This window comes from Lynx rufus, unplaced genomic scaffold (assembly GCF_022079265.1).
Source record: "Lynx rufus isolate CCGP_SWC_20201006 ecotype Redwood Valley unplaced genomic scaffold, mLynRuf1.p SCAF_1, whole genome shotgun sequence".
In the NCBI taxonomy this organism is placed as follows: Eukaryota; Metazoa; Chordata; class Mammalia; order Carnivora; family Felidae; genus Lynx; species Lynx rufus.
Genome location: NW_025814823.1, coordinates 235988093 through 236014975, shown reverse-complemented (window position 1 = coordinate 236014975; position 26883 = coordinate 235988093). Strand labels below are relative to the sequence as shown.

At 48.9% G+C, this 26883-nt stretch overlaps 1 protein-coding gene across 1 annotated transcript in view; it reads left to right on the top strand.

The window, feature by feature from the left end:
* The window catches only part of ADAMTS16 (ADAM metallopeptidase with thrombospondin type 1 motif 16), a 160176-nt gene that overhangs the window by 83875 nt on the left and 49418 nt on the right, over window positions 1-26883 (top strand). The window contains 6 exon segments of the mRNA XM_047074474.1: window positions 3181-3329; window positions 4927-5099; window positions 7084-7214; window positions 9400-9523; window positions 10377-10621; window positions 12363-12501. Coding sequence (XP_046930430.1) covers window positions 3181-3329; window positions 4927-5099; window positions 7084-7214; window positions 9400-9523; window positions 10377-10621; window positions 12363-12501 — 961 coding nt within the window.

Below are 26883 nucleotides of genomic sequence, written 5' to 3'. Positions count from 1 at the left end.
GGAGCCTATTTCCTTGCACCTTGCGCTGCCTGTGAGGCTTGCGCGTGGCGGAAAATGGGGCTGATGTTGATTGCGTTTTGTAGCATGAAGCTCTATCCTGAGTACCTCAAATACAGGCGGCCCTGACGACCACCGTGTGAGGGCGAGTCTGTCGCGGCCCCCCTCGGGCACTCAAGAACCTTTCCAGGGAAGGACGCTGGGTTCCTTTGTTCTCACGCCAGGGGAATCCAGGGCAAGGGGCTGGGACCACAGCCCAAAGCGTAGGAAAGCAGATTCTAGCCTGCTAACAATCGTGGGCCTCTAATGTAGAATTAAACCAGCTCTCACGTTACCCAGATCTGACACTCGGTGCTCGGTGCTTGGCCCGTGTGACCACATCAGATTTTTGGAGCAGCCCAGCCTGGTGGTACGCATCATCGCTAAGGTTCTCGGCGGGGACACGCAGGCTCAGAGCACTGGAGTCACCTGCCCCGGGCCACACGGCAGCAGGACTAATACTGAGCTTCCTTTTCTCCCCGCTCCCCGAGTCAGCGGCTGCATCTTATCAGGGTGCTTCCCGTGTGGGCTGGGTTTGGAGGTGCCATGCAGACTCCGGGGACAGTATCAGAGCAGGAACGAGCACGCATCGCGACATCTCGCTTGCTAAGATGAAGCCTTCTCTCGAACACCGCGTTGTCCATGAATAAAATACAAATGGTGAGAAACGTGGGGAGGTCCCGGAAACCTAACTGGTGTTTCGGTGGAAATGGCGTGTGCATACTTAACACATGCCCTTCCCCGACCCGCTCACGGTGGGCTCCCCAGCTCTGTGACCTGTGTGGACTGGATACATAAAGTCGGTGTGCACGTGGATGCACGTGTTTGGGCCCCTGTACCTTCATGCCCACGTGCATTTCCCCCCTCCAACCTCCTTCGGAGAAGTTACGGTGTTTTCTCCTCAGACCTCCAGAAAGTTTTTGTTTAATAATTTTTTTTTGTAGTTTATTTTGAGAGAGACAGAGAGAGAGATGGAACAGGGGAGGGCAGAGAGAGAAGGGAGAGAGAGAATCCCAAGCCAGCTCCGCACTGTTAGCACAGAGCCCAACCCCGGGGTTTGAACCCACAAACTGTGAGATCGTGACCTGAGCCGAAACCAAGAGTCCGATGCTTCACCGACTGGGCCACCCGGGGGGCCCCTAAAAGCAACTTGTAAAGGGACGGTCCTGTAAGGATATTCGGACGAAAGCAGCAGCATTTCACTGGCAAGAATACCAACGGCAGCAGCAATTTCGACAGCAGAAGACCGGAAACCACGCGGATGTGCATGAAGAGGGCAGTGGCTGAAAAACCCCACCTGCAGAAGGAGAGCCCCGTCTGCACGCTGCAGCAGATGATCCGCAGACATCCCGTAGGCGGACAAGCAGAACGAACGGAGCATGTGCAGCGGGCCCTCACTGACCAAAAGAAAAGGAAGTCGTCATCTGTACAGTTATTTTCTTACGTCAAAAAAAAAAAAAAAGAAAGGATAAACCCAAAATTTGGAAGAATAAACGTAAATATTTGCTGTACTCTTAAAACAGAGTGAAACCACATTTTCTTCAAGTGATCCTTACATGCCGGAAGCAAAAGCAACTGGACCCAAACACCTGTCACCTTGTTGGCTCGACCAAAACTGTAACAGAAGCATTGTTTCGAGTGGCTTTAAAACCTGAAAATATTTTCTGAGCTTCAACTTGTTGGTTCTTGCTTTCCCACTTTCTGGGTTGTGTGTTAGAAAGCTCTGACCGGGTGATTTTTTAAAATGGGACAAAACAACCACAGCAGACCCCTGACTTGTCCCTCCCGGTCCCTCCCGGTCCCTCCCGGTCTCTGCCAGCTGCAGGGCCCTGCCCAGAGCCCACGGGAGCCAGCCCTCTGCTACTCTCAGCTCCTTCTCTCCTCTGACTCCAGGCCATTGAGGAGCAGGTGCCCTGCTGTCTTCTGTGCACCCCTCACCGGGCTGAGGGTGTCAGGGGGACTTCAGGACTTGTCCTAGCACCTGGGGGTGAGGGCAGGGAGGCAACAAAAGAGAGACTTATTTTTTGCTTGTGGGAAAGAATGGAAGAATTGAATGGATGAGGTTTCAGTGCTCAGAATTTCTTATGTTCAAGTTTCCCTCCTTGAATGGTGTTAAATCAAACCACTTGTAATTGCCAGCAAAGGTCAAGTGGCAGTCATCTGATACGTTTTCACCCGACACAACAATGAATAATTGAAGTGTTGTTATTTTCCTCTTGTAAAGTACCATTTTTTCTCTCGGAACAAATCCGGTGGCCCTAACCTTGGAGCCAGACGGGAGGGGACTTGACCCTGTCCCTCACCCCGCAGCCCTCAGGCCAGGCTCTGCTTGGTCCCTGTGGGCCAGCAGCAAGGGACGAGCAACTTCCTTTTCTCCTCTCAGCAGATGGCCTGAAGATTGCCGAAGTCTACACCAAACCATGGGTGGAAAACCAACAGCATTGAACACCACGTGAGATGTGTAGCCTTGACGTGTGATGGAAGCAAAGACAACGTGTGGCTTTGGGCGTGAACTGACATTGACGAGCGTTGCTCTTGAGAAGGGACAGCTGATGGCATCTCCAGCCGCGTGGGGACACATGCAGCTCTGTGTGGGCTGCCTTATCTCCCCGGGAAGCAGTGTGACCTCCGACCCGCGTCCGCCGATAACCTCCAGGCTCCGGGCTTGGCGCCCAGGTGCTTGGGAGTGACGGCACAGAGCATCGGCCAGAAATGACAAGGTGTTGAGTCACATGGAACCTCCAGCTGGACGTTTCTACCCGAGGCCCCATCTGCTCTCAAAGAGCTATGAAAAGCACGTTGTTCTCGGAGAGGCTGGAGTTCACTCACCTGAGAGCCGCACGATCGGGCTGAACGTTCGCGCAACACCACTTAATTACATGTGCTGAATTCCAGCAGCTCGGATGCTAGAAAATGGTTCTTCTGTGTATCTTCCCTCTATGGGGATTTATAAACCGTGCTAGGCTGGAAAAGGAAAAAGAAGCAACATCCACTCACTGTATTTGTATCATACGCTTACCTGAAGGTCAGATGTTGATATCTTGCGCGTTCTACCAAACTCCCCATGGCTGACATCACAGCGGTGCTGGACCCGCCTCTCCACCCATGAGTCACGTCAACCTTTTCTTCTTTTTTAATTTTTAGTGGTGCCGGGGAGGACAGTGTGTGAAATACGGTGACGAAGGCCCCAGGCCCACACATGGCCATTGGTCAGACTGGTCTTCCTGGTCCCCTTGCTCCAGGACCTGCGGAGGAGGGGTGTCTCACAGAGACCGCCTGTGCGCAAATCCCAAGTAAGTACGTCCTCACTTCCCTCCTCACGAGCGATTTCTGTGCTGTGAACCTTCCAAGCCGCGTGTGTACCTAAATTCAGTAATATCGATCTGTACGTCACGTAGCTGTGTAGGGATCACTGAGTAGGTGGAACCACATGGATGGAGCTAGAGAGTTTTATGCTAAGTGAAATAAGTCAGAGAAAAACAAATACTGTATGATTTCACTCCTACGTGGAATTGAAGAAGCAAGCAAAGGGGAAAAAGAAGAGGGAGAAAGTGAGGAACAGACTCTTAACTATAGAGCGCACACTGATGGTCACCAGAGGGAAGGGGGGAGGGGGGAGGGGTGAAACAGGTGATGGGGATTAAGGAGGGCGCTTGTGATGAGCATCAGGTGAGGCATGGAGGTGTCGCGTCACTCTGTCCTACACCTGAAACTAACGGAACCCTGCGTGTTGGGCTATGCCGGAATTAAAAAGCATCGCTGAGCAGGAAAGTCATTTTAGTCAAGTATTTCTCAAACAGCGATATCTCTTTGGTATAATTTAAGATGCTTCAAGCGACCTGACCATAGCACGTGATAACAGACCCAGCAGCGATACTCAGGAAGTGGATTTTAGCCACATTTCTACGAAATACCAAGGGTCTGCCTAAAATGAGTATGTAAATCATGAAGATACGGAGAACACAATGAATAAGAATCTGGAAGAACCGTTTTTTCACGTGGGGAAAAAAAAGCCAGATGTTGGGTTCTTCATGAAATATATTTACCTTTGCAACATGTGGTTTCACTGTGACCTTCTGTGAGAAGACAGGGACACCAGAAGCGGTCCCCAGTGCTCCCTTTGCACCTGACTTTGCTTAAAACATGACTCCTATCACGGCTCTTCAGTCCTGTCTTCATCATGTGACGCTCAGTGGGTCCGCCACATCGTATGGCTGCGTCCACGTGAATTCTAGGGGGTGAGCCGGGGGTGTTTCCCATCGGCACCGACCAGTGGAAGGTGACTTCAGCGAAGTCCCTGAATGGCAGTCTCAACTCTGCCGGCTGTCAACTGTGCGGTTCTGGGAGAGCCGCCCTCCCTTAGCGGTCCCTCCTCTATGAGTGCAGAGAACGGCAACGTCACGCTGCCTTCTGCAGGGGTGCTGGGAGTCGGTGGCAGACGGATGCCAGCAGATCCATTTCCACACCCTAACTGGCTCTACTAACCTTGTGAATAACACTGCCCACGTCGTTAATGGGTGAGAAAGTGCCAGGGTCCCTTAGAAGTACACTTTTCTTACTTGGTCGCTGAAAACAACATAACAGGAACTGCTCATCTCTTCAATAAGCCTAATTTCCAGGGAGGGGAGAGTAGCTGTTAAATGTAGGGCTTCTTTTTGGTTTTAGCGTGCAGTCATTTCGGGGACAGCATGAGTGTGAGCGGGGGAGGGGCAGAGAGAGAGGGAGACCGAGGATCCAAAGCGGGCTCCGGGTTGACAGCAGCAAGCCTGACGCGGGGCTCGAGCTCGCGAACCATGAGATTGTGATCTGAGCTGAAGCTGGACGCTCAAGCAGCCGAGCCACCCAGACGCCCCAAACGTAGGGTTTCTAATTGCGAAATGTATGTTCCAGACCATCGCACGGAGGGAAGTTTTGTGAGGGCTCAGCTCGGACTCTGAGGCTTTGCAACAGTCAGAAATGTCCCCACGATAGCGTTGACTTCCGTGCGGCACAGTGTGCCGAGTACAACAGCAAACGGTTCCGAGGATGGCACTACAAGTGGAAGCCATACACTCAAGTGCAAGGTAAGTCTTAAATCCCCCCTTCTAGGAATAGCCTCGTGCTTTAAAGAATTACGTGACTGAAAACTCTTTAAAGAATTACATGGCTGAAATTGTGGCGTTCGGATAGACCACATCGCTATGTGAGGTCGTTGTCACAGGCTCTTCTGCCTAACCCCTTGGCCGCTGGCTTCGTACCTGAACTTGACCAGCGGTGTGGCCAGAAATTAACAAGCAGATAGAGAGTGTGTGCGTCATACCGTGAAATCTTCAAAGAAGTGATGAAACATTCAAAACGGATGGTTTATTGATAAGGGATCAGGGCTTTTTAATTACAAATCACAGTAGTTGAGGGCGATCTCACCCATCGAACACTTAACAATTGCCAGAGAATGAAAGAAAAATTTTAGTATCTTTTGGAAAAGCAGTACTTGAAATATACTTTCAAGTACAGTATATTCAAAACTCTGGTTCTAAACCAAGAAGTTTATCTGCACCATGATATAAGATTTTATTCTTCAGTGTGAGAGAAGTACTTATTCTTAAGACTGAAAGAACTTGAACCTGGTAGCTCCGTCGACATAATTTAAAGAGAAATCCAAAGAATACCTAGTCACCTCGCTCTTTGAAACTGGGAATACTGTCCAAGCAACGGTCAAGAAATGTATAAATCTCATCTGACTTTATAAACGTAATGTTTTCATGGTAAGAACTTTATGAAGTCAGTAAATTCTGGAAGGAGAAGTTTAAGCAGTTTCACACAAAGCATTTTTGGTTGTGTTTTTACTCCCAGACTCAGTAAAATGTAAGCCAGTGAGAAATAAGTAGGCAGGAGAAAAAGGAGAAAGAACTTTGAAATTGGGGCCAAAATACGTGTGCTCTTCTGGGCTTCCCTATCTCAGGAAATAAACACATTAATCATGGAAGCACATACTTGCCTTGATTCTTAGGGTTGTTCAATGGAGTCTCCTCCTGTACAATAAAGAAAATATTTGTGGATAAGTCTTGAGCCCATGAAAATTCCTAAGGCAGACTATATTTTCGTCAACTCAGCCCTTCTTTACCAAGAAGAACGAAGGGAAAAAAGTTCATGTTAATTACATAAATCATAAAATCTTTGAAATAGATTATCAAAAGAAATCGACTGGCTCTGCCACTCTTAAGTATACGGTGATACCTACATTCCCCACGTATCAGTATTTTTTGACAGTCATTGTGTTTATAGAAAACATCATTCTCTGAAGATTTCATCTAAAAGTTATTCCTTTTATCAGTTTAAAAATATTATAAATTTCATCAAATGCATTAGCTTTTAAAATTTTTTTTTGCTTTAGTGTTGATTTATTTTTGAGAGAGAGAGACAGAGACAGAGACAGAGACAGAGACAGAGTGTGAGTGGGGGGAGGGGCAGAGAGTGAGGGAGACCCAGAATCCCGAGCAGCCTCGGGCCGGACGTGGGGCTCAAACTCGCGAACCATGAGATCATGACCTGAGCCGAATGCTTAACCCACTGAGCCACCCAGGCACCCCAAATGCACTAGCTTTTAATAAATTTCGTGATTATTTGAATTCATTTATTACATTTTTCCTGTGAGAATTGTGTATATTGCTACAAAATAGTAATGACCTTTTGCATTTCTGCAAGAGAATAGTTCATCAAACTAGTAAAATAGTCGAACAGTGATGTTGTCGTTCCAGTCAACAAATATTTATTGAATGCCTACTATGTGCCAACCACTGAGTAAGAACAAGGACAGTAAAGAACACCGTCGAGTAAGAATGGTGAAGGCTTATACAAATTAAAAATTAAAAGGAAAAACCAAGCCTCATGAGACAACCATAAAAGAAATGTCTTTGCAATGAATATTGTGTGGGAGTTATTTTATGGGCAAAAGAAAAAAAAAAGAAAGAAAAAACTTAAAAAAAAGTCTATCTAAAATTTAGAACAAAAGTGATCAGAGCTTAAGTATCTTTCTTATTTGTGTTTGTGTGTGTATTTCTTTTTAAGATCAGCACTTATGCAAACTCTACTGTATCGCAGAAGGATTTGATTTCTTCTTTTCTTTGTCAAATAAAGTCAAAGATGGGACTCCATGCTCGGAGGATAGCCGTAATGTTTGTATAGATGGGATATGTGAGGTAATAATGATCGTTCATTCATTCAACACACGTCTCCAGACAGTCTGCTTTGTGTCAGGCATTCCTCTAAGGGGCTAAGACACCAGACATTTAAATCCCGCCTTTCCCTCCCGCTCACAGCCCGGTGGGGGGGGAAAGCCGGATGAACACACACAGAGACACAGGTGGTTTGTCCCAGTGGAGGTGCCCACGGAGGATGGGGAGCAGAGGAGAGCTGATTTTCTCCCCGATGTGGATCTGGGGGATTTGCGGGGTTCCTTGGAGAAGGGAGCTTCCGGGCTAGATCGGGAAGGGTGAGTTGGCCTGGAGGTGTGGGAGAGCCGGCTGGGAACACCGTCGTGCTAGAAGGTGTGGGTTGGTAGGACCCGACTCAGGCATCGAGCACCCGGAGGGCAGGCAGGGCAGGGATGCCGAGGGAGGTGAGGGAGCGAGAAGGGGCGCACGGAGGGTTTTTATCCTCCTGTCCTGGCGGAACAGACCCTGGGACCTGGATGGAGCTGAGCGGCAGGGTCAGCCGGCAGTAGCTTGGGCAGCGGAGGAACCAGGGGCAGCTTTGAGCCGAGAGATCACTTGGCATCCTGCAGGGACTTGGAAGACAGACAGGGAAAGATTTGTTGGCTAAGTGGCCATAGAGCTGTCTTGGGCAGGGGTGAGACGGGGAAGGAATTCCATTATTACACCAAGTGGAATCGTGACCAGATCACATACGTTGCACACGATCGATGGGTTTTTCATTGAAGTTGCTCAGTATGCACACTCACAGAGTCTAAGCACCAAGGTCATCGTCTGGTCTTCTCTAAGTGAGATGACCGTGGTCAGGTTGAGTCGTGCACTGGGACACGCACAGTGTAATCCTTTTTCGTAGGTGAAGATCACACTCGGTTCTGTCGAGATCTCTTTCAGATTTCAAATGGCCGAGTCTCTGTCCATTTTGTCTAATTATTAGTGGGCTTGTTAAATATGTCATTGTTTTCAGGTATTCGTCACGACACAGTGTCACAGTCCCTTAAATGTAGTTCTGAAATCCCAAAAGCCATCACACAGAAGGTTTATTGGGCTGCACAATACAGGATGCCCTGAATTTGTTTGCTGGCAAAACCTGCCCTCGACGGGTGTGAGGCTATGCGTCAGTTTTATTGATCTCGCTTTGCGTGAAGATGTACGTGATTTGCCATAGAAACATCCTTTACGCGTTTCATTGAGTGCTACCCTGGGCCCTGCTGGGACTCTCACATGATGTGCATAATATGTTAATTCCCTTCCTAAAATCCAAAAAAAAAAAAAAAAACCCTCTGAATTCTGAAATGCATTTGACCATAAGAATTTCCAGCAAGGAATTATGGAGGAATTGTGATTCATTTCTGAATGGGTTTTTTACAAGTATATACTAAACTCTTTGTTAGTAAATATAAAGCTAGTAAGCATCATAGAAATTATAAAGGCCCCTAAAATTCTAAGACAATGAACAAAGATGCCCTTTAAATGATTTACTGCTGGGAATAATTCCCAGGCAGCCTGTGTTCCTTCTCTCCTTTGCACACGGCCACTCAGAGGCACAGCGGCACATTCCAGGGGACCCTCACGTGGACACATTGCTCATCAATTTGTGCTTTGCGTCCACCTGAAATTTACCATTAATCTCCAATATGAAAATCCGATAGATTTCATTTAGGGCTCAGGGTTTTTTTTAATTTTTTAATGTTTATTTATTTTGAGAGAAAGAGAGAGAATGAGCAGGGAAGGGGCAGAGAGAGAGGGAGAGAGAGAGAGAGGGAGAGAGAGAGAGAGAGAGAGAGAGAGAGAATGAATCCCAAGCAGGCTTCATATTCAGTGCACAGCTCAATGCGGGGCTCAAAGTCACAAAACCGTGAGATCGTGACCTGAGCGGAAACCACAAGTCAGACACTTAACCAACTGAGCCACCCAGGCGCCCCTTAATTTAGGGCTCGAGATTCTAAGGTCATGTAGCAATGCCAAAGACAACAGCTCTCAGGGTTTCCTCCTTTGGATCTGAGAGTAGAGTTTCAGTCTTGCTGTGCACATACTTGGTATCCAATAAATATTTGTTAACTACTCTGTGTTGGTGAAATGTTCTACTCGAGCGGGGAGGTTTCTCGCTGGAGCTCTGTGACTTCGCTCTTGTCGTCTTTTCTTTCACGAATGACGTGTGGCCCCGGTCCCCCAGAGAGTGGGATGTGACGACGTCCTTGGATCCGATGCCGTGGAAGACTCCTGTGGTGTGTGCAGGGGGAATAACTCAGATTGCACGACACACAAGGGGCTCTACACCAAGCACCATGGCGCCAACCGTGAGTACGAGGAATACGAGGGAGATGTAAACCAGAACCTCCTGGAGGGGACACCTGGGGTTTCCGTGGCAACAGCAGGCATCAAGGGTCCTGAAAAGACCGACAGTCTCCTTCCCTACTCCGCCTGTCAAGCCTTTCCTTTATTGTTTAAAAAAAAATTTTTTTTTAAGTTTATTTATTTATTTTGAGAGAGAGAGAGAGCAGGCGAAGGGCAGAGAGAGAGGAAGAGAGAGAATCAATTCCAAGCAGGCTCCATGCTGTTAGCCCAGAGCCCGATGCGGGGCTCGATCCCACAAACCGTGAGATCGTGACCTGAGCCAAAGTCAGATGCTTGACCGACTGAGCCACCCAGGCGCCCCAACTTACTTTCTTAAAATAAAGATTATTTATTTTGAGAAAGAGGGAGAGAGAGCATGAGTGGGGGAGGGGCAGCGAAAGGGGGAGAGAGAGAATCCCAAGCAGGCTCCTCACTGACAGTGTAGAGCTTGACATGGGACTCAGTCCCACGAACTGTGAGATCATGAACTGAGCCAAAGTCAAGAGTCGGACACTCAACCGACTGAGCCACCCAGGTGCCCTCCAAGCCTTTCCTTTTGATGGAAAGTGGTTGCTAGGTTACTTGAATTAAAGTGGTTCTTAGGAACAATGAAATTTATAATAGCTCTGCTTCAATTAAAAGAAAAGAAAAACACAAGTGACTTAAAGGCCTCATGGCACCGATTGCCAAAATTCTCCTGGTTCCCAGCGTGGATTCTCAGGTTTGAGTTGTGGGGAACCCCAGCGTAGGGATTTTGCCTCGGCATTCTTGAATGAAAATACCACATTCTTCCCACTCCTGTTTCCTTTAACGTAGAGTATTATCAGATGGTCACCATTCCTTCTGGAGCCCGGAGTATTCACATCCGTGAAATGAACGTGTCCACGTCCTACATCTCTGTGCGCAATGCCCTCCGAAAATACTACCTGAACGGGCACTGGACGGTGGACTGGCCGGGTCGATACAAGTTCGCAGGCACCACGTTTGATTATAGACGGACCTCCCACGAGCCAGAGAGTTTGACCTCTTCTGGGCCAACCAACGAAACACTGGTTGTGGAGGTACGTGCCAGCCTTCTGATTTTCGGCCTGGGATCTGGGATTGTTGCAGATTGACGGCCATTGGCATAACTTCAAGAACACAGAATAATGATTAAAGTTTGAGAATGTGTCCGAAGCAAGACTCATCTAAGCATTGAAGGGGGCGGTGGGCTTGTTACCTTTCATCCCCTGGCACCTAATCCGATTTGTATTTACGCACATCACGCGGTTCCTGTTTTGGGTCTTTATCAGCCGGTGTTTACGAAAGTCGGCCCCTCTCCCATACCCCGTGTGGCTGTGAGAAGCGGGCACACTCGGGGGACTCTGCCGAGTCCTGTGGAATGGGAGCGGGATGAGAGCCCGAAGCAAAGCCTCAGCAGTGACGTCATATGGGCCCCCATGTGCAGGGAAGAGGCTCACAGGCTGCCATTAGGCTCTTCGTGCGACGTAATCTGCCCCCATGAGACTGGGCAGATGGAGGTGACAGGCCCTGGATAGGCTAACGCCCCACCTTTTTGTCTTTCTGTGCACAGTTAAAGGACTTGGTTCAAATGTTGTCCCGTCAGCCTACAACCAGTATGCAGATGTGAGCCACCCAGACTCCCCTCACCTGCTCTCGGGGCCAGGCAGCCCCCTCCTGTCCTCTTGTATCTTCCTGGGAGATGCTTCCCCGGGGCTCTCCGCACACATCCCCCCTCTGCCTCCCCTCCTGGCCCTGAGCTGTTCTCATCACCTTATTTCACCCTGATGATTTCTCTCCCACCAGCGCAGGCTTTAGCTCTAATAATGGCACAGAACAGAGATAGGTCAAGGGCGAAGGTGAGTGTGGCTTATTAGGAACTGTTCTGGATGGAAGAAGATTTGCAAAGGCTCAGGATGTCAGACAGGAGAGCATCTCAGGGGCCTCACCATGCAGCCACCTGTACCTGTCCTACAACACCTTCCTCAACTAAGACCCAAGAGCTGTGTTGTCGGGGTGGGGAATGCGGTGCCGGGTGGTCAGAGAATATCTGACCCCCCTGGAATATCACATCAGGACCAATAAAGGCTCCCAGACTCAGAGATGGGATTTCTGTCCACTGATCAATGGTGAGGCTTCCAAAGTAAAAAGCTCTCTCCCTGAGATCAGCGATCTGACACATTCACGAGTGCAAAGGTAACTGGTCCATACGATTGCGTTTTAAACTAGGAGGTGAAGAGTCCAAATTTAAGGTGCTGAGATAGGCTCAACTTGAGAGATCTTTACGGATAGGTGTTTTTCTCCTGGAATGTGCCAGTTGGCCAAAGACCCCTGCATCCGGTCACACTGGAAAGTACGCTGCCGTAGCTTTGATGGGTGGCATGGGTAATATCCACTCATGAGTCCTGACTGCTTAGAACGCACCAGGAAGCGTGAGAGTGCTTTATAGGCATTGCTTTCTGATGCGCTCAGATGGACGGGATTTGCAGGGGATCCCAAGGAAACGCAGGGGGAAATAACCAGATACCCGAGTTAGGTTGCAGAGGTGTTTGAAGCCTTGAAGAGAGGAACACACGAAACGTAAGGCAGACGAGTTGAATGTCTACATTTTTCTAGATGCGCTTGCTTCTTCTTGAGCGTTCGCTTCCGTCTAGAAAGTTCGTATACGTTTTAGAGGATGGACGGTGTTCATCACGTAACCAACTTGCTGTTGATGTTGTCGCTTCAGTACTATTTAAAAACTAGCTTATATTTATCAGTTCCATTTTAACTTGTTTTCTCTACCCCCTTTTCATTTTGTAGCTTCTGTTTCAGGGAAGGAACCCGGGTGTCGCCTGGGAGTACTCGGTGCCCCGGTTGCGGGGTGAGAAGAAGCCCAGTGGCCAGCCTCGTTACACATGGGCCATCATTCGCTCCGAGTGTTCGGTCTCCTGCGGAGGGGGTAGGTCACCTCTCACACCTCTCCTGGTGGGGGGGTGCCGAGGGGCCACGGGCACACTGCACTCACGGGTCCACACCACGTCCTGGCAGGCGGCCCCATCCCCAGAGGGAGAGCAGAGGGCAGTGGCCCTGCGGGTCACCGGAAGGCCGGGCCTGCCTTCTCTCATCCATCTATGTCAGCATGTTGCTCTGAGGGAGTCGTTTGGTGAACCGGTTTCTGCTTTGCACCCGAGTGAAGATTTGATAAAGAGTAGTTTCGTGAGTTGAGATTATTCAAATGAAAGTCACTCAAATTCTACGTATCATGTTGGTGATGAGAAGTAGAAGCTTTACCTACCTTGAAAATATTGTGATGCAGACTGAGGTTTGGGTCCAATGGTCTTGCTCAAATTTACTGCGAAGTCCTATATTGAAATTCACCCAGAAACTACAGGAACTTTATGCAAATCGTGGTGGAAATGACTAGAAACAGCATGTCAGGAAGAAGAATTTCACATGACAGTCAATGGCTTGGTCATCCTGATACCATAAAAATTGGACCGTCAAAGAAAGTCTAAAATTGATAACGTTGGCTGACGACAGGAACATTTTCAACCAGAGCCAGACATATGCTCTGGCAAAGGGTGGCGAGTCAATTTTTCAAATTTGGGAGCAAAATACTAAATTCTAGATTTAGAAAACAGACAAGTTTTGATATGGGCAAATGGATTTCAGCTTTGCGAATTCCAGCTTTTAATGATTAATTAATTTAGACAGCTGTGTCTTTAAGTTCTAGAAAAAGGTACACAAAATGGGAACTTGCATAAATTAAGAATCTAATGAATGAATAAAGAAAAAAAAACGGGCTGCCTGGGTGGCTCAGTCGGGTAAGTATCTGACTCTCGATATTGGCTCAGGTTGTGATCTCAAGATTGTGAGATTGAGCCCTGTGTCAGACTCTGCGCTGAAAGAATAGATCTTGCTAGGGATTCTCTTTCTCCTCCTCTCTGCCCCTCCCCTGCTCGTGCGCACATGCACTTTCTCAAAATAAATAAACTTTAAAAAGGAATTTAAAACAAAAAAGGAAAATGAATTCATACACTGAGAGGATTATAGAGTTCTTACCCTTTCTTTATTAATGTGATGTATCATGTTGATTGATTTGCAGATACTGAATCAGCTCTGTAGCCCAGGAATAAATTTTGATCGTGGTGAATCATTCTTCGAACGTGCTCTTGGATTCGGTTTGCTAGTATCTTGTTGAGAATTTTTGCATCCATGTTCATGAGAGAAATTGGTCTGTAATTCTCCTTTTTAGTGGGGTCTGTGTCTGGTTTTGGCATCAAGGTAATTCTGGCCTCATAGAATGAGTTTGGAAGTTTTCTTTCTATTTCCATTTTTTTGGAACAACTTCAAAAGAATAGATGTTAATTCCTTTTTAAATGTCTGGTAGAATTCCCCTGGGAAGCCATCCAGCCCCGAACTCTTGTTCCTTGGGAAAATGTTGATTACTGACTCCATTTCTTTATTGGTTATGGGTCTGTTCAAATTTTCTATTTCCTCCCGTGTCACTTTTGGTGGTTTATGTTTCTAGGAATTTATCCATTTCTTCCAAGATTGCCCAATTTGTTGGCATATAATTGCTCATAATATTCTCCTGTAATTGTTTGTATTTCTAAAGTGTTGGTTGTGACCTCTCCTCTTTCGTTCATGATTTTATTTCCTTGGGTCCTTTCCTTTTTTCTTTTTGATAAGTCTGGCTGGGGGTTATCAGTTTTATTCTTTCAAAGAACCAGCTCCTAGTTTCATTGATCTGTTCTACTGATTTTTTGTGGGTTTTTTTTTTCTATATCATTGATTTCTGCTCTAATCTTTATTATTTCCTTTCTTCTGCTGGTTTTGGTCTTTATTTGCTGTTCTTTTTCCAGTTCCTTCAGGTATAAGGTTAAGTTGTGTATCTGAGACCTTTTTTCCTTCCATAGGAAGGCCTGGATTGCTATATCCTTCCCACTTATGACCGTCAGCCAAACCAATGCAACACTATATGTTAACTAATTTGAGTTTAAATTAAAGAAAAAATGGGGGCGCCTGGGTGGCGCAGTCGGTTAAGCGTCCGACTTCAGCTCAGGTCACGATCTCGCGGTCCGTGAGTTCGAGCCCCGCGTCGGGCTCTGGGCTGATGGCTCAGAGCCTGGAGCCTGTTTCCGATTCTGTGTCTCCCTCTCTCTCTGCCCCTCCCCCGTTCATGCTCTGTCTCTCTCTGTCCCAAAAATAAATAAACATTGAAAAATTTAAAAAAAAAAAGAAAAAATGAATTCATACATTCTTAATAGTTGGTCTCAACGAAAGCCCTGAAGTAAATAGAGGAAAACAAAGATTAATGAAAAAACGTAATCATTCTGGACAGTTAGCACCAACGTGCTTGACATGTGCTAACCCTTCCTATTATGAACTAAGAATGAAATATTTCAATCATATTTAAATTCTGACATGAAGAGCTTTTTAAGGAAAAATACTGCTGTGGAGAATTACGTGGGCCCCCCCCCTCGCTGGGGATGGGGCCAGACAAGCTGCCATGTTATACAATTCAGGAAATTGTGGAACCAGACGATGTTCGTGGGCATCCCCTGTGTGTGACATGGGAAAATTAACGTCCAATCATACTTCTCTTCCCTTTCTCTTCCAATCTGACAACATCCCTCATGCTTCTGCAGATTATACACCAACCCAGAACTTATTCCATAATCATTTGCTTGAAGAATTGCATGGTAAAGTCAGCAAATGTGTTGTTTGTTTTCAGTTTGGATGGAAAGTTGGTGGGAAATTAGGGTTTCTCTCTCTCTTTTTTTTTTTTTTACATGTAATTTATTGTCACATTGGTTTCCATACAATGCCCAGGGCTCATCCCAACAACAGGTGCCCTCCTCAATGCCCATCACCCATTTTCCCCCCTTCCCCACCCCCCCCATCAATCCTCAGTTTGTTCTCGTTATTTAAGAGGCTCTTATGGTTTGCCTCCTTCCCTCTCTCTAACTTTTTTTTCCCCCTCCCCCTCCCCCACGGTCTTCTGTTAAGTTTCTCAGGATCCACAAAAGAGTGAAAACAGGTATCTGTCTTCCTCTGCCTGACTTATTTCACTTGGCGTAACACTCTCCACTTCCACCCGCGTTGCTACTCCCTTCGGCAAGCAGATGGGGCCCAGGATGCATGTCCTTTACCACCTCGTATAGGATGTGGCTCTTCTGAGAGTCTTCCCGCCAGAAACCAGACCTGCCTGTGTCCCGAGACAGAGGGGTACTTCAACAGAAGTCTCGGGAATCGGCCCAGATCACCCAGCAGGCAGCAGGGGTTCAAGCAGCTCCACTGACCCCATTTTATTCCCACCACTGCCAGACTCCAGCGGTACCCGTGTCTCGCTGGCTGGCGTCCGTTCAAATTCTTTAACAAAGATTATTCTACCAGTGAAGCACAGTGTGTTTTCAAATTGCCATCTTCCTTTCGTAATAGAGCATCTAATGACCGACGGGGACTGCAGTCCCCTGAACACAAGACCGAAATGTAGTGAGACGAGGCCCCTCGCGGAGTGGCCGCCTCTTAGTTTCATGACCACTTGACGGTTCAGATTCCTCTTGTTCGGTCTTAACGCCCGCTATATTTTGATCCACATTTAGTAGACTTGTCAGACGTCTCCCAATAGTCTGTAATCACATGGTTATTTGCCAGAGGTTAATGACAGTGATTTATTTGGAGGCAGGGGCTTTTCGTTCCCCAGACTTGATTGTAAGTGGCCGTCTTGATTAAACACTTGACCAGAATTCACTGTCTAAACCTTTCTGAACTTTGGCCCTTCAGGATCTGCTGATACCTGATGACACATGCCTTCTGCCGATAAATCCTTAGTTACTTAAAGTTTATCAACTGCTTCGTTGATTCTGTGCTATGGGAGTCTCTCATTTCTACAAGGTAGGCCAGGATATTTCAATTCTGCATTATAACTGTCTACGTGATGAACATTGGAGGCTGACGACTCAGAAAGAATCCAGTCTCGCTTTTTCAGTTGTATGAGAGAACAACCAAATTCGCCAGCAGATCTGATAGAGCACTTGTCTACTGTCTTGGTTTCTTGGTGGCTTCTGTCAGTGCATCGCCCACATTCTCAACCCGATCCCCCGGGGAAAGGGGTAGGTATAGGCACCATTTTCATTTTTTCCTGCACGTGTTCTATTTTTAAGATCTCTAGTTGCATAGACCTTCCAACATCCTGGGTTGCGAAACCTTTAAAGCATTCTTTTCTTAGCCTGTCTCCCCGTGAACGTGATGTCTACAGGGAGGTATTTAAATGACCCAGTTAGGGAATTAATGAATGGGAAGAGAGACACTTGGAAAACTCCCCCACCTCTGGTTTCATTCAAAAAATATTACCTGGCATCCGTGGAGGAAAGATGATGATGATGATGATGATGATGGTGGTGATGATTTTAAAAAGATCCCATTTCCTTATCTATTCTAATGGGCCCATCTCTCTGTAGAAGATAAGATTTCCTGAAAGACACTGGGCAGATCCAGCCTTTCATCTTTTCTGACAAGCTTTCTCTGCTCCTTTTTTTTTTTTTCCTTTCCACTCACTTTTATTTTTTTATTTATTTTTTTTTTTAATTTTTTTTTCAACGTTTATTTATTTTGAGACAGAGAGAGACAGAGCATGAACAGGGGAGGGGCAGAGAGAGAGGGAAACACAGAATCGGAAACAGGCTCCAGGCTCTGAGCCATCAGCCCAGAGCCCGACGCGGGGCTCGAACTCACGGACCGCGAGATCGTGACCTGGCTGAAGTCGGACGCTTAACCGACTGCGCCACCCAGGCGCCCCTCCACTCACTTTTATGATGCAACCACATTTTTTGCTTCTGTAATCCTGCTTAGTTGTGCCTTCCCTGGACTCTCGGTTGGTGTCTCGACATAGGTGAGGGGATAAAGACTTAACACAGAGAGACAGGAAGCCAAGAGTACTGTTAGCACAGGAACTGGCTTTGCTGATTACATCTGAGTCTAAGGCGGTGACTTTTTTCATATGGTGATGTCGTCACTAGACTTTTGTTTCTAATGTAAAGACAGCAGCCAGTTCTCAAAATTACTTATGCTGTAATTTAATTTTTTTTAATGTCTATTTATTTTTGAGAGAGAGAGAGAGAGAGAGGGCATGAGTACAGGAGGGGCAGAGAGAGAGAGGGAGACACAGAATCCAAAGCAGGCTCCGGGCTCTGAGCTGTCAGCACGGAGCCTGACACAGGGCTCAAACTCACAAATCATGAGATCATGACCTGAACCGAAGTCAGACACTCAACCTACTGAGCCACCCAGGCACCGCCTCATATGCTGTAATTTTAAAAAAATCAGCGTCCGATTCAGTTGGTTCAGTGCATTTCAAATAATCTCAAACCACTGATTTACTTCCAAGTGAAATGCTTATTAAAGTTTGGCTTATAGTTATGTTTTAAACTCTCCAAAATGCACGGTGCAATACCTGGGGATAATGCTTTTCTTTCAAGTGAAACTATTTATCTGATTCACAATTAAAACTTCTCAGACAAATCTTAAAAGTAGCTTGTAAACCAGCCTCTCTTATACTTTTCCAAGAATATTCTCTTCACCATCTACCAATAGTACAAGTAAGCTTCATTAGTTTAGTGATTAGGGCTAGAAAATGGAATGGGATCATTGGCAACCTTGCCCCCGTCTTATTGATGTCAAAGCATTCGTTTATTCCTTCACTTGTGGAGTCAGCAAACATTTGTGGGCACGGATCTGAGCCTCAAACATCTTGAAGCCAGGGGGGAAAGATGCAGAGACTTACTTAATTCCCCTGGTCTGTGAGTTGAACAGTGAAACGGTAACATCATCGTTAGCTCACATGAAAAGTTAGCGTTGCAGCTGATGAACTGTGGTGCATCCGCACACTCCAGCCACGGAAGGAGGACTTCAATCCAGCCCCTCCTCCTTAAATGTGTGAGGGGTTATGCTAAGATAGAGGTCTGTAAAGAAAAATTATATACGCTGGCCGTGTCCTCAAAAACACAAACAATCTGGAGAGAGGAGGGACTCAGGTGTGCGCAGGTCTGAATGCGCAGAGGACCGGAGAGCGAGGCACAGGGAGTGAGGGTCCAGCTGACCTTGAACGTCTCAGTCGCAGCAGGGCAGCCTGGGTCGCCCCGAGATGGCCCCCATGCTGTCAACCCAGTTACTCTGCCAATTGGCTGACATCACCCTCTCCTGTCACGGCAACCGCTTCAGATGACGTCGTCCCCATCCTTACTTTGCTAGAATGCTCTGAATCTTAGAAAAGCGTATATATGTATTTTTAAACTATAACTAAAGGCTGAGCTTGGCCTTCTGGGTCCCAGAGACCAATGTGAAATGGTTCCCGTTCTTTCCTCCCTGCATTGGGTTACCTTTGAACCGAGTTCATAAAAATGCCTCCGTGTCTTTATCCAACACCCTGATTAATTTCCTGGAGAGAGAGCACCTTCCTCGGGGGGTTGGGCTGTGATGTCCACCCCCGCTCATGTCTCCAAGTGTGCTCAAAGGGCCCAGGTGAAATGGGGTAGCTTATCCCTTGCCAGGAAGCAGGGATCCTTACTTGTTGCTAGAGGCTCCCCAGTTTGGGCACACCTCCCAGATCAGGGGCGGTGGGTTCAAGTGTCCGTCCAAGGTCACGTTCCCGTCACATGGTCACGCCTGGCTCTGCCCACCCTGCTCCTGCTGTGGGGCTTCAATTCCTGCTGCCCTGGAACCGGAAAGATGGTCCTGACTGCCAACAGCAAGAGGAGCAGCATGTCCCTATGCCGTTTAGGACAGGTCAGTGCATCAGGGAAATCGGAGATTCTGGCCAGTTCCTTGTGAAACAGAATAGACGCGTGAGGACGTCAAAGGGCCATCCGTAAATGACCACGACCACCACCCTTGGGGCTCAGGGGCGCATTAGGACACCGTATGCTCAGTGTGACCGTGCCAGGCACAGCTGTCACCTACGCACACCTGGGAATCATCTAGACCCTGAGCAGATCCCAGGAATTCACCCACTCGGGTTTCCTTCTCCCTCCTCTGATTTCAAGGACCTTCAGTGCTCATTCGTGACACATCCATGAATCTCTAGCACAAGCGGCAGATATGATGCATGCTTCCCCAGAGACCCAGAGACTGCGTGCGTTCATTTGTGGAATCTCTTCTCGTTTTCCTTAGGTTTCCTACAGTTTTACCTAGATGATCGGTTTCTGTTTCCTCATAAAAGAAGGATAGGGCTTTTGACCCCAGCTGGAATTCACCCTACACTTAGAATTAGTGAAAACTTGGAGATAGTCTGATCAAATCATAGTCTTTCAGACGGTGTACTCCCCTTCCAGACACTTTGGCAAAATGTGAAGATTTAAAAATGATTTCCCGAGAGCTGGCCAGAGCCGGTTTCCATGTAAAGGTAGAGGTAAAGCCTGAGTGCAGTGCTCATAAAAGTCACCACCTTCCCTGGGCAGGAGGTAGCTTTGGGCTGTCCACAGTTAGAGGCTGGTTCTCTTCGATTTCCTTACTGTATCCTTTAAACACTATACTCCTCCTCTCTTACCTGTTCATATGGATCATTTAAAAATATTGACCAGTTCGATCCTGGCATTCCTGTGTACTACGTGATTTTTCTTTCTGACAAGTAGTTGAGCGATTGTAAGCACTGTTGAGAAATTGCTTAGCAGATGTGCCCTCCATCAGAGAACCAATGCCTGAGTCTTAATAAATACTCAGCTACAGGGGGCGCCTGGGTGGCTCAGTCGGTTAAGCATCTGACTTCAGCTCAGGCCACGATCTTGTGGTTCGTGAGTTTGAGCCCCTCATTGGACTCTGGTGACAGCTCAGAGCCTGGAGCCTGCTTCCGATTCTGTGTCTCCCTCTCTCTCTGCCCCTCCCCACTCATACTCTGTCTCTCTCTCTCTCAAGAACAAATAAACATTAAAAAAAATAAAAATAAAAAAGTAAGCGTTCAGCTACGTGGTTGAGGAGACCCCTTTCTACAGGAAGCTTGCCTGAAACACAATTATCTATAACCTGCTGTAAAAACAGAACCCAGAAACCCTAAATGCTATTGGGCATATGGCTGTCTGCGTATATTTTTATTTTCTCGGAATATTCAGAAATTTGAAAACACTCAAAGAAAGAAATATTTAAATTCACTTTTATGTCTCTTCTCATTTATACGGGCTGGGGAAATACATTTCACATTAAGAGCTGGAGCGTTCCTGCCATCTGCAAGTGCATTTGATGTGTGGCTGAGTCGTGCCGTTTCCGTTTTAATAGTCTAGGATTTGGGCATCCCTGAGCCACCCGATAGGCACCTGGCCCGTAATGTTTTACGTTGCCCCTGGGGACGGTGAGCCCCCGCAGCCTACAGGCTGGGGCGTGCGGATACCGTCGACGGCGTAGCCAGCAGCCCCCTCAACCTGCCTTTTCTTTGCTCCTTTACTCATGATCTGATTTAATCATGGGGAAACAGCGGCCAGACATCAGGTGGAGGCAGACGTGGAGGTGAATGGCCATAGCGGATTGATCGGATAATTTCATCTAATCTCTCGAGTTAATCTGCGCAGAATGCCCAGGATCTGGGCGCCTCGGCCGCGTGGAAAGGGGCAAGTGTCCTGAAGCGGAAAGACGTCTGCGTGCCCCCATCTCATCCTTCCAACATTCCTCCTGAATCGACCATCGCCTTGGTTTGTTTCTCTTTGGTCTTGATTCTCTTCCGCACCGCTTTCTTCCCTGTGAGTTTTCTCACGTTCTGAACTTTTCCTTGGGCCTGAGGAAGGGACTCCGTCCCCTGGTTTTACCTGCCTGAGTCCTGAGCGTGTGTCTGCCGTGTTCACTCACCAGTGAGGAGCCCCAAGACGCCCCCGGGCAGCTGGTGGTGGTCCCCACCACCCCAGACCAGCGCCACTCTCACTTCCCGTGGCCCGGATGTTCGTGGCCCCGTAACACCTGACCTGGGCGTATGTCTGATTTTGTTCTCTGCTGCCTCCTCTGTGTTTGGGTTCTGTGACAGCGTTGGCGCAGTCTTGGGTGGTGGTCGATTAGTGGCCTTTGCTGCTTTTTATTAGCTGTCGTGTCCTGGGGTCGAACATTGTACCATGGCAGCCACCGCGGGCATATTTGTCAAGGGGACAAATGCAGGATCTCGACACCGTTTTCGATTTATATGTGAGGGCCGTGTTTGGAAAGGGTGGTACGGGGTCACCCGCTGTTACCCAGAGACAGGTGCCCTCCACGCCGCCACGGCCAGAAGCTTCCCCGGGGCTCCCGTCCCCTCCCTCTTGCTTCTGGACACAAAGAAGGAAGCAGTACCCGGATGTGAGTTTCATCGTTCAGAATCCGAGTTCCCCTGTTCCAGGCCTTTACTCGGCGGGCCGTGAAATATAGTTTAGAAAATTGTTCTCCGTGTATGAAGCGTTCTAAAACAGAAAATGTTATGAATCTCCTTCTGCCTCAAACAAAAACCAAAGCAGAGGTTAAAATATCTCCGTGCGTATCTTACAGTGGAGGAAAGGACCGTGTGAGTAGGTGACCCGTGGTGCCTAGGTGAGCTGTAACATACAGCGTGATGCTTTTGACCGGACCGCCAGGAGTGGAGAGGAGGCCGTGCCTCTTAGAAACCCGCGATCTTACGAGCCACTTAAGCCTTTTACGCCTTGGGGAGCCCATCTATAAAATGAGGATAATGATGTAATCTACCGTCTAGGGTTCAAGGATTAAATGAGATAATACCTGTAAAGCTCTTAACACCTCGGCCAGCCAACTAAATGTCAGGTCCTATCTTTTCTGTTAACGTTACGGTCCGCCTCAGAAACGGGACAGTGCCAGTTAGAAAACTCTCGAAGCAAGAGGGAGTTACTTAATGATCTTGTTACCCATGTGGCCCCAGGGCAGGGATGCTGAACACATTCCTCCCTATTTTGCATGATGGTACCATCTTCAAAGTTTCTGGACACACGTGAGGGGGGGGCTGCGTGAGGGCTCGCGGAACCTTGGAGAAGTGTGTGCACGGGCGTGTATGCTTATAAGTGCTACAGCTGAGGGGTCAAAGCACCGCTCACCATTTTCCAGCTGTGGTGTGACAAAGGCCAAGGGGCAGAACGTTGAGGCAGCGTAGGGGCAAGTGGTGTGAATGGAGAGCACGAGGTACCGCCCGGAAGCTTCAGTTTGGGTAACAGATGGCTTAGTTTGTTGGATGTAGCATTTTAAGGAAGATGCAGAGAGGCATCTTGTAAATATCTTCTGATTTCTCAGCCTCCCCGCTGCTGACTCAGGTCGCTGGGCCGGGCTCTGTCGCAGCGCCCAGGATTGTAGAGCAGCACGTCACCCTGTGGTCATGGGAAGCCTGGGCCTCCCGACGTGACGCCGCTCGCCCCCCGCTAATGCCCAAACTGTCACTGTTTGGTACTCCGAAATCTCTTCCGTGTGGGAGGTCTGTCTTCCCTTTGTCCTCCCGGCTGGCATCTGTCCTTGGCCGTGTCCCATTCTGTGACACCGGCCTTTACCCAAAGAACGCACTGCCCGAGATCTTGAGTCCGCCAATCATCCGCTTAAGGTGACCACAAGTCTCTGATTACGAACCCAAGAAGGCCTTTTGAGAAAACACATAGACGCGGTACAGACATGGGGCTCTTCTATTTTGCTGAATATGTACGTCTTGCCGTGTTTCCTGCGGGTGAGGTTACCGATGGGGACACACCGGTGACCTCAGTGGGTTGACACCAGAGGAGCGGGCAGGACTTTGAGAGCGCGCTGGGGGGGAAGTGCTGAAGGATCTGATAGGCTCCATACAGAAATTAAGGCAAACAGTCAGGGTCGAGAGAGGAAATGGGACTGTTCTTAGCCAAGCCTGTGGGCACAGACTTTCAGGTCTTTGGGCAGAACAAAAACCTCATCTCCTGTGATTCTCTGTACGTCTGGCTTAACTGTGAAAAGCAGTTTCTTAGAACATAATCTAAGCTTGGTCCCAAGCAGCCAGGCCATGGGCCCTGTGACGCCTGGCCGCTCCCTAGGGGTTCAGGGGTGCAGTCTGGGCCCAGCCCGGGGAGCGGAGCCCCGGTGCGGAGGGGGGCGGACTGGGAGTCTGCCCTCCTCTCTCCCCTCTGCTGAGGTGGGAATTTCCGTGTGTGCGTGGGTGTGTGCACGTGTGCACAAGTACACAGGTGTGTGTTTTTTTTGTTTTTTTTTGTTTTTTTTCAACGTTTATTTATTTTTGGGACAGAGAGAGACAGAGCATGAACGGGGGAGGGGCAGAGAGAGAGGGAGACACAGAATCGGAAACAGGCTCCAGGCTCTGAGCCATCAGCCCAGAGCCCGACGCGGGGCTCGAACTCCCGGACCGCGAGATCGTGACCTGGCTGATGTCGGACGCTTAACCGACTGCGCCACCCAGGCGCCCCCACAGGTGTGTGTTTTATGGGGCCCCTGTCCTGCTTTCTGGTTCGGTTTTCTGTGTCACTGTGTCAGTCAACAATTGTAAGACGGATCAAAGACAAACCAGACAGTCGGCTCTCTGCTCGGCCTGTGTCCTCCCGCCCTCGGGCACCCCTTTTTAGGCTTTCGATGCAGAGCCTTCCAGGGGAGAGTGAGCAGGAGAGGGAGGGAGAAGCAGGGCAGGTGGGGGGACAGGCTGTGGGCTAATAGGAGGTCAGGTGAGGTCGCCGGGGAGGTCAGGGCCGTCCCGCCCCCACCTTCCGCTTCCCAGTGTCTGTGACGTCAGCAAGACAGATGTCTGTTTTCCTGAAGGCCCAAATTTGTAGATGTTGTGATTAGTTTTCACTACAAATGTTGCAAACAGACCACTCTCTGACCCAAGGTCATCGCGAGCATTTTCGTGCATCCCATCCCATGTCTTTCCCACGTGCGCCCTCCCTGCGTGCACCCTTCTCCAGACTTTATGGTGACCTCCTCCCAGGTCCACGCTGTTCGTATCCGTCATCTTGCAGAGGCCTTTCCTAGGTATTGAGTGAACAGCCCATTTTTAATGTGGCCATTCAGATTCTGGAGCCAGTTCACTCAAGCATCGTTGGTGATGCTTGTAACAATGAATGTAAACACACTGTAACAACGAATCCTTCCAGACCCCCCAGATTCCTTAGTGATTACAAAGTTAGGCTCCATGTTTTGGTGGGTATCCTGAAGGCATAGTTCCTAAAGTCTGAGACGCCTTGATTTGGGCAGAGAACACACACACACACACGCACACACACGGAGTCTTTTTTGCTTGTGAGCACCTATATGGAGCAGGGAGGTGATTTCACCCTCGGGTCCGGCTGCCTACCAGAGTAAGACGACGGTAGGGGAGATCTTCTGGAAGAGTGTCTGAGGTGCTGTGGGCATTGCGGGGCCCCAGGCCAGCAGCCTCGGCTTCACTGGAGAACTTGTTCAATGCAGATCCTTGGGCCCGCCCCACACCTGCTGGAACCGGAGCCCTAGGGCGCAGAGGGACCGCAGACGACCTCTGCGACGCCCCCGGTGTTCTTGAAGCACACGACAGTTCAGAACCCATGCAGGGAGTCCCTGCTGTTGTGTCTCTGTGAGGGGACTTCTCTCCTAACGTTGTATGGAAAGCCCAGTGGCCAGGCCCCTGCCCGGAGCCCCAGGCAGCCGTCAGAGGCACGGCCGGAACCGCTCGCGCTCAGGAGTCGCAGGGGAATCCGCTTCCCTGGGCAGAGCCGGCTCTGAAAGAACAGGGACTTCAGTGAACGCTGCAGTGATCCAGTAAGTGGCAGCAGAAGGTTGCCCACCAGGGACTGTGATGGCCAGAGGTCAGCTTGATGCTCTCTGGGAGGGGACTTAAGACGGGTTGAGTGGATGGTGAGGGGGGAGGATTACAGGCAAGAACTTTCCTGGACAACGCCCAGAGTCGGGCCGTTAGCATCTCTGCCCACGTGCTTTCCGTGTCCGGAGAGCTGAGTCCCTGCTCCCGCGGTCCCAGACCTCCTGGTCTTTGTGGCTGCACTTCACCTGCCCTCGGAAGCAAGCTGGAAGCCGGGCCCGGGGTGGCAGATGGCGTGATGGGCTCTGTGGTTTCTCTGTGCGTCCCTGTCCCCGTGCAGCTCGGGTCCCCTCCGCAGGGAGGCTGAATGTCAGCCCCGCTTGTCCCCACCAGGCCACGGGTCCCCCTTGCTCAGTCCTGTCTTTGATCCAGAGGACGTGCTCCTCCTTCCAAAGCTGATGCTCCGCCGACAGCCTGCACCTTGTCACCCGCATTCCTCGCCGCCACCAGACAGGCCCTTCCTCTCCTTCTGTGTCTCCCCCCTTCTGGTCCCTAAACGTGCTCAGGCATCCTGCAGAAGGGGGATCCTGCATCCCCCCTCTCCCCACAACCACCCCCCAGGGCCTTGGGCCTCCTGCCTCTGCAAACACATTCCTTCCTGACACTTGCTCACCATCGTGCAAGCAGCAGATCCCTTCTCCCCCAGGTTCCCTCTTGACTTTCTCCACGGGGGCCTTGCCGTCTTCCGCTGCGCAGCTCTGCGCCCCCGTGGGTCTGGTCCTGGGAACATCCTGCTGGACGGTCCCCGGGATGGCCCCCACCCCCCCAGGAACAGATTTAGGCCATCTCAGCCGTGGTGCCTATTCCTCCCACGGGCGGCTGTGCCCTATCTCAGCTCAGCCTGGGTCCCTCGCTGTATCTTCCCTGGTTACCCACCAACCCGCGGTCACCCCCTCTCTCTCTCTGTCTCCGTCAGTTCTCTAGATACATAATCATACCTCCTGAAGCTGCTCCCCCGATGTAATGTTCATATCCCGTCTGCTGGTCTAACTGTATGAGCCAGCGTCTCCAAAATCATCTTAACTCCAGGGGTCATGAGTAAAGTTCTTTTTTATTCCATCCCTTAACGGGAAATTTTCCACTGTTTCCCATAATGTTGGCTTCTCAGCTTGAACAAACATACAAACATCTCTATCCATATCTATCTAGAAACATAGATATACACAGAAACTCATACAAATACACAAAATATTGATGAGAATAAATATTCACCTGCTGCCTATTTTATTAACCTTTTTTTTCAAAATGGAGGGTAAGTTTGTCACGTGCTAAACGTTATTACATATATGGGGCAGTTTATGTTTGTTCTCAATCTGTTAAAATTAAGAAATTAAAGGGGCGCCTGGGTGGCTCAGTAGGTTGAGCATCTGACTTTGGCTCAGGTCACGATCTCACAGTTCATGGGTTCGAGCCCCGCGTCAGGCTCTGTGCTGACGGCTCAGAGCCTGGAGCCTGCTTCGGATTCTGTGTCTCCCTCTCTCTCTGCCCCTCCCCACCCCTCTCTCTTATGTAAATAATAAAAATAAAAAACTGCTTTTCCTAATATTGAGCCATCCTGACATTCCTACT